The sequence below is a fragment of the Quercus robur genome, chromosome 1 (assembly GCF_932294415.1).
Source record: "Quercus robur chromosome 1, dhQueRobu3.1, whole genome shotgun sequence".
In the NCBI taxonomy this organism is placed as follows: Eukaryota; Viridiplantae; Streptophyta; class Magnoliopsida; order Fagales; family Fagaceae; genus Quercus; species Quercus robur.
In genome coordinates, this window is record NC_065534.1 from 37,662,534 (window position 1) to 37,670,364 (window position 7,831).

Sequence of the window (7,831 nt, forward strand, 5' to 3'; positions counted from 1 at the left end):
ACGACAATCATACTAATTCAGCTAATGTGTATTTAGCATTTAGTCAAAAGCTAGTTGTGTTTTACTTTTACATACAGTGTTGAATTTGTATATACATATCACATTATTCTAAAGGAATTTTTCTTATCTCTTCCACGATTTCAAACTATAGTACACCAAACCAACACCAAAATACGAGATACCAATTATTTTTCAACCAATGTCAAAGTGTTAAAATATAAATATACACACACACATGCCAATATACCTCCAAATGATGCCCTTCGATAAATAAATAAAAAAAAGTCAGCAAAATTTTTTGGTAATTTACATTTTAAATGATTGTTTTTCATTAGTTATTGAATCATAAGTTTTGATATTGTTCTAACTAAGCGAAGCATAATGAGTAATGAGTATTAATTATGTAATATAAGAAACCTCGCCCGCTCACCTCAGCTTTGTCCTTGTTCACACCCGTCTGCTGTGCCTATGACAACAAAATTGATAACAACAGGTCCAATCAAAGAAAAGGTCCCGAAGACCTTGTCTAGTGGGCCTCCCATCCTACGTACAGTCTCTCTCTCTCTCTTCTTCTCTCTTTTTTTTTTTTTTTTTTTGAAGTGCTACGTACAGTCATTTTGATTGTTTTGGCAATAAGTTCTTTTGGGGCAGTGGGGGAGATACCTCAACAAAATTGTGTTTTAAAATGTCTCAGTTTTTTATTTTTTGGGTTTCATATGTGTCGAAGTGTTGAAATGTATAACATTCCAATAAAAAATAAAAATTATTTTACTATTTAATTTATTTTTGTTATTATTACTGTAATGTACTTTTTGATATTATTTATGAGTCTTACTATATTATTTAAATTAACTTTAACATTTATTTATATTATTTTTAGTAATAAGCTTTCAATTTTAATAAAATAAGTAGTATCCAAACAAAACTTTAGATGGTAAATTATATATGATTTTAAATTAAGCTTAAGAAGTCAACCATCTTAATTAGAATTATTAAAATAATGTTTGTTAACAAATTTGGCTGGAAAACCCAGATTGATCCATTTATTTGTTTATAAGGTGAATGACTCAACCCAACCGACAAAATTAAAATTTAACCAATTATAAATTACTGGAATTCAAGAACTGTTGAGTGCCCTTTTCCCTGGGGTTGGGAATTGTCTGAAATCAAAGTGATGTTCAATGTTATTGTTAGATAGTATAATAATAGTAATATATATATATATATAAATAGTAAAAAAAAAAAAAAAAAGGCAGCGATAGAAACCCATAAAGCAATACAGAACGCAGACTGAGATATCAAAGTTAGGACGTCGGTTGTTGAATAGGGGCCATCACAAAAGCTAACGATAACAAAAGAAAACATACAGCAATAATAAGTTGATTGATAGTGAGACAAAGCATCTACGTGTGGTGGTGATCGAGAGTGTAAGCCATTTGGGATTGGGGTCCCCTTTAAACGATGTAAGTTTAGTTCCCTCGTTTTGCATCACATTATCACATGCGTATCTTTTTGCTCAAAAAAAGAAAAGAAAAGAGTCCCCAAATTAAAAAAGCTGGACACTGACCCTTGGCGCCAGTATCCATCGTTCAATACTTCAATTCATTGCCCCCATTTGGTTGTCAGTGGGCGAGGCATCTATCTCTCTCTCTCACAAAAGTAGTACTGAATTGGTGTAATAAAAGCAGAAAGCTAAATACCCATAGAAACAAACAACCAGATCTTTTTCCTTTATGGAGGAAGATTGAAGAATCTATGCTTGCTCGCCATGTCACATGTGTTTCTTTCCTCTATCGAACACTGGACCCCACTCCTCTAAACACCACCACCTACACAACCTAAAACTAAACAGTAAACACAACACAACACATTGTTTTTTTTTTTTCTTAAAAAAAATATATTAATTTGTCTCTCTGTCTATCTCTCCAGCCTGCTTTTTTATATGACTTATTTTCTTTGTAATAAATAAAAACTCTCCCTCTTCCCTTGGAATACTTTGTCTTTGGCAACATGTACTGTACCCCTATATATCTCTCTCTCCTGAGATGAATAAACTAATCCCAAAAGTGTCTGAAGTAAACCCTTTATTTTATTAGCTCAAAATAGTAAAAATCTTAAACAATATAACATATTCATTCTCAGACACACACACTCCCAGTTTCACGAACACACACATATAAATATAAACACAGACACATAAAAGCTTTTTCATTTTTGTTTTTTTTTTTTTTTTGGGTTTCGTATATTTTATAAGCTCACCGGCGATGCCGACGCCGGTAAGCGCAGCGAGGCAATGCTTAACAGAGGAAGCGGCGCGTGCTTTGGACGATGCGGTTGCGGTGGCGCGTAGACGCAGCCACGCGCAGACGACGTCTCTCCACGCGGTGTCTGCGTTGCTGGCGTTGCCGTCTTCTTCGTTAAGAGAGGCATGTGCACGCGCGAGGAGCAGCGCGTACTCCCCACGGCTCCAATTCCGAGCTCTGGAACTCTCCGTCGGCGTCTCGTTGGATCGGTTGCCTTCTTCCAAATCCGTGGAAGAGCCGCCGGTGTCGAATTCACTCATGGCGGCTATCAAACGATCCCAAGCGAACCAGAGGCGCCACCCTGATAACTTCCACTACCAAATCATTCAGAGCCAAACTCAGCAGCAGCAGCAAACGACGTCGCTCTTGAAAGTCGAGCTCAAGCACTTCATTTTGTCGATTCTCGATGACCCGATTGTCAGCCGGGTATTCGGCGAAGCGGGTTTTCGGAGCACCGATATTAAGCTCGCGATTATTCACCCGCCGGTTTCGCGCTTCGCCCGAACCCGATGCCCGCCGGTTTTTCTCTGTAACTTGACCGACCCGGATTTGACACAACGACGTAGCAGTTTCGGGTTTCCGGGTATGGAAGACGAGAATTCGAGAAGAATTGCGGAGGTTTTGGTGAGAAAGGGCGGGAAGAGGAACCCGTTGTTGCTTGGGGTTTGCGCGATGGACGCGCTTCGGAGTTTTACGGAGCGCGTGAAGAATGGAGGAGAGAATGTTTTGCCGAGTGAGTTAAGTGGGTTGAGTGTGATTTGTATAGGGAATGAGATTTCGGAGTTTGTGAATGGAGGTGGGAGTGAAGAGAAGATGGGGTTGAAGTTGAAAGAAGTGGGTGAGCTGCAATGCTTGGATGAGCGAGGAGGGAAAGTTGTGGTCAACTTTGGGGATTTGAAGGCTTTGGTCGATGACAATGATGATTCGAGTGAGGGTGGTGGTGTGAGTTTTGTGGTGTCGAGGTTGAGCCAGTTGGTGGAGCTTCATGGTGAGAGGTTGTGGTTGATGGGTGCAGCGGGGAGTTTTGAGACTTACTCCAAGTTTTCGGGGAAGTTTCCAAGTATTGAGAAAGATTGGGATTTGAATCTCTTGCCCATCACTTCTTCTAACAAGCCTTCTGGTGATGGATTTCCCTACAAGTCCAGGTGGGTACTCCATTATATTAATGTTTCGTGGGAATTTCAAGACACTCGGTTATATTGCTTTGTTTAGTTGTTTTCTTTCTCTATAGTTATTGATTTTTGGATATATGAATTTGCAATTGTATATCTAACTGAATGCAAGTAAGTTTTATATTGTAAAATTTTATGTTTGATATATTTCTCTGGGAAATAACCATTTTGTCTCTGGCTCTTTGAATTGATTTCATTCATTGCATAAATGCTACAAAGTTTTTATAAGTTTGATGCTTAATAATGAAATCTATGCCCAGATTTATACTTTGGATTCTCTTATTTTAGAAGATAATTTACGTTCTTGCAAGAAAAGGGTATTAAACTATTAACACTCTCTCGAATGGGGTGTCCTTGCAATATTTCTGCACGCTTTTCTATGCCTAAAGTATTTCTGCGCACTATATTACGACTAAAGTATCAAAGTTCAGTCATGCTTTGATAATTGTTCTTGCTTAAAGATAGCTGTGGTTTCACCTTTTTCAGCCCCAAAATAGGTGGGTTTCAGTTAGATCATTTTCCTGCTGGCTCCATCCTTTTCATGAAAAGTATTGGAATGATTGCATTGCACTTTGTTTAAAGGCTTGTGTTATTAAATATGATTTTTTATTTTATAATAAGTTTCAGGAAATATGATTTTGTTGCAGTAACTGTTGTTTCTACATGTCTTTTGCTCTATAGCTAGAGATAAGTGTATGGTTTACCAATAACTCTAGAGATGCACAAAATTTTACAAGCCAGGAAGCAAGATGATAATGATAGGTAAAAAAGTGATGTTTATGGTGGTCTTAAATAGGAACTCTTTTGAGGAGGAAAACCTTGTCCTTTACTTAAATAGGAACTCTTGATTCTCAAAAAAAAAAAAAAAAAAAAAAAAAAAAAAAGAAAAAAAAAAAGAAAGGAACTCTTAAAAACTTGCCAACACAGTTGTAGTTAAAATATGAAAATTTTGGTGTCTCTAGCATTTTCTTGTGGTTACAATCCAAAGCAGCGCCTAGTTGGTGTATGATGACACTTGAATTAATAAAAATTAAGATGGTATTTCTAGAATTCTATGGTAAAGACAAGATAATGCTATAGATTTGTCCAATGCAGGGTGTATAGGACATCTAAGTGGTTTGTGGCTTGTGCTTATGCGCATGTGTGCATGCATGTATTAGTTAGTGCATACACTTTAGCTCCTGACTTTTCTGTGCTCATTGGATCTCACAGTTCCATGCTCATGATATACTTACAGCTTGATGGGGTCCTTTGTACCATTTGGTGGGTTCTTTCCTACATCATCTGATTTCACAAATCCATTGAGCATTACAAATCAATCCTTTACTCGTTGTAAGCAATGCACTGAAAAGTATGAGCAAGAAGTTGCTGTTATTCAGAAGGGAGGATTGACTATTTCAGGTGCTGATCAGTATTCGGAAAGCATCCCTCGGTTGCAAATGTCTGAACTTGACACAGGAAAGGGAGTGGATGTGGCAAAGGTGTGTAACTCTTCAAAGTATAATTTCTGTGACTTAGGTACACATGGATGTGCATGTTCACCCACACTCTGAAACATAGAGATGCCTACGCAAACACAGAACACACACACATAGAAAGAGAAAAGAGCTTAACACTTATGTGTTCCATAACTGGTTCAAAATTTTTATCATTTTCCCCTTTTTCGTAATTAGATTGTGATGATATTTATGTAAGAGTGTTTTATTCAGTGCAGACCAAAGATGATTCAACAACATTGAATGCCAAAATTTTGGGGCTGCAAAGGAAATGGAATGGTACCTGTCAACATCTCCATCAAGCACAAACCTTTCCTAAATTAGATATTTCCCATGCCAGGTCCCAAGTTCCATCTGCTGAGGGCTTACATTTTATTACAAATAGGAAGGAAACAAGTATAGATTCAACTCTTAATGAAGGCCAATGTGAAAATCCAAGCCCCCATATGGCCACAGATTGGCAAAAACTTTTCCCATTAAAACAGAACATACAAATACCAGTGGCTTCTGATGCTAAAAATGCTAAATTTCAATCTGAGCTATCGGTAAAGGTTTCAAAGAGTCAGCAAATTGAGGTAGAGAGCCCTTGGCTCTCCACGTACTCAATGCCCAATATGCGTCTGCCCCCTGACCGCACATCACCTTCATCCATCACATCTGTGACTACAGATTTGGGGCTGGGAACACTATATGCATCAACCAGTCAGGAGCCTGACAGTCCAAAATTACCAGGTTGCAAAGATCATCTTCAGCACTTTTCAGGTTCGGTTTCTGCAGAGGTTGATGCAGTGAGTGAAAGTACTTCTCACCAAATTGCCCATTCCTCTTCCTGCTCTGGTCCTAATATGGCAGGGCAAGCTGATCCAACTGATCCTAAATCCCTTAGGACATTTCTTGCTCAAAAGGTTTGCTGGCAAGATGACGCCATATGTTCTATTAGCGAAGCTATTACTCGCTGCAGATCTGGTAATCAAAAGCGTCGTGGCTCAGGTCCCATTGGAGACATTTGGCTCACTTTCCTTGGACCGGACATAGTTGGAAAGAGGAAAATTGCTTCAGCACTAGCTGAGATAATGTTTGGCACCAGGGAAAGCCTAATCTCTGTGGATTTGAGCTCCCAAGACAGGGTTTACCAATCAGACTCAATGTTTGAACATCAAGAATTAGACGGTTACAATGTGAATTTTAGGGGAAAGACTGTTGTTGATTATATAGCTGGGGAGTTGAGCAAGAAATCGCGTTCAGTCGTCTTCCTTCAAAATGTAGATAAGGCTGATTTTTTGGCCCAAAGTAGCTTATCTCAGGCCATTAGGACTGGTAAATTTGCAGACTCGCGTGGGAAAGAGATCAGCATCAACAATATGATCTTTGTGGTAACCTCAACTGTCCCGAAGGGTGATAGAACCCTCTTTTCCAATAAAGAACCCGTGGAATTTTCTGAGGAAAGAATACTCAAAGCTAAAAGATTTCAAATTAAGATATTAAATGAATGTGTTGGTAGGGATGCCAGCAGAAGCAGTGGCATGAATGTGAGAATAACAAGAAAAGGAACCTCAAATCCTTCTTCTGTAAATAAAAGGAAGTTGATTGACACCTGTGAGTCTCTGGAGCAGGGTGAAACCTTCAAGATACAGAAATGTGCACACAAGGTATCAACATCCTTTTTGGATTTGAATCTGCCAGTAGAGGATATGGAGAACATGAATTGTGGAGACTACGATAGTGACTCCATCTCTGAGAACACAGAAGCTTGGTTAGAGGAGTTCTTTAGAAATGTGGATGAAAAAGTGGACTTTAAACCATTTGATTTTGATGCACTTGCTGGAAAAATAGTGAAGGATATTAGCCTACAGTTTCAGAGGATGTTAGGCTCGGAGGTTAAGCTGGAGATTGATTATGAAGTTATGGTGCAAATACTTGCAGCTGCTTGGTTATCAGATAGGAAGAGAGCAGTGGAGGAATGGGTTGAACAGGTTCTCAGCAGGAGCTTTGCTGAAGCCCAGCAGAAGTACCACCTTACTGCTCAGTCTGTTCTGAAACTAGTCACTTGTGAAGGCCTTTTTGCGGTAGAACAGGCTCCTGGACTAGGAGCATGCCTTCCTGCTAGAGTTCATTTGAATTAATTTTTTGCTCACTCTGCTTTTTGTAATTACATATGTATAATGTAGCTTTTTGCATATAGCTTTTGGCATTTGAAAAGCCTTGTTTGGCTATAGTTGAAATCCAGGTAAAAATTTTTTGGGCAACCATTGTGTTTTGTTTTGAATGGCAGTAGCAATAGAATGTATCATTTTTCTATTTCTTTAAGCTACCCAGAATGCATAATTTTTTGGGCAACCATTGTGTTTTGTTATGACAACGTTAGTCAAATGAGGGCTCTTGGGCCACTAAATTCGCTTAAGTAAAACTCCAATTTCATTGTTGGGTTTAAAACGTAAAATAATCCTCCAGCCCATCACTGCCTTGGGACAATTGGAGTAGATGGCCCACTTCACTCTCTCTGGCTCTGCTGCTACTTCAAGGCTCAGGCTCCCAGTCTACAACCACAAGAAAAGGAAGTGCAAGTATACCCTTATTATTTATTTATTTATTTATTACTATAATGCTAATTATACCTTCTAAGTTGGGGGATTTTGATTTTAGTCTTAATTTTTAAAACTTGATTTTAATCTCTATCGTTTGAGGTTGTTTACATTGTCACCCTACCGTCTATTCCTCTTAATAACGTGACAAGTACAAAACAAATAAACTCAAAATGATTAGTTTTTAATAATTAAACAATATCAACATTTTTTCCTCCCAAAAAAAAAAAAAAAAAAAAAAAACATATCAACATTTATTTATTTTTTTGAAGACAAAG

The 7,831-nt window shown here is 38.2% G+C and overlaps 1 protein-coding gene across 1 annotated transcript; it reads left to right on the forward strand.

Annotated features, from left to right (window-relative positions):
* Nucleotides 1-1,930: 1,930 nt before the first annotated feature.
* On the forward strand, nucleotides 1,931-7,217 carry LOC126688963 (protein SMAX1-LIKE 6). The gene is made up of 3 exons (XM_050383925.1): nucleotides 1,931-3,448; nucleotides 4,713-4,956; nucleotides 5,190-7,217. The coding sequence occupies exons 1-3, from the start codon at nucleotides 2,265-2,267 to the stop codon at nucleotides 7,092-7,094; spliced, it is 3,333 nt and encodes a 1,110-aa protein (XP_050239882.1). The 5' UTR covers nucleotides 1,931-2,264; the 3' UTR covers nucleotides 7,095-7,217.
* The last annotated feature ends 614 nt before the right edge of the window (nucleotides 7,218-7,831 follow it).

What these genes read in the sequence shown, in the direction of transcription:
- LOC126688963 (XM_050383925.1), top strand. Translation starts at nt 2,265, where the DNA reads ATGCCGACGCCGGTAAGCGCAGCGAGGCAATGCTTAACAGAGGAAGCG. An exon ending in GGATTTCCCTACAAGTCCAG is followed by an intron (nt 3,449 to 4,712) that starts GTGGGTACTCCA and finishes ATATACTTACAG; the next exon opens with CTTGATGGGGTCCTTTGTAC. An exon ending in AGGGAGTGGATGTGGCAAAG is followed by an intron (nt 4,957 to 5,189) that starts GTGTGTAACTCT and finishes TATTCAGTGCAG; the next exon opens with ACCAAAGATGATTCAACAAC.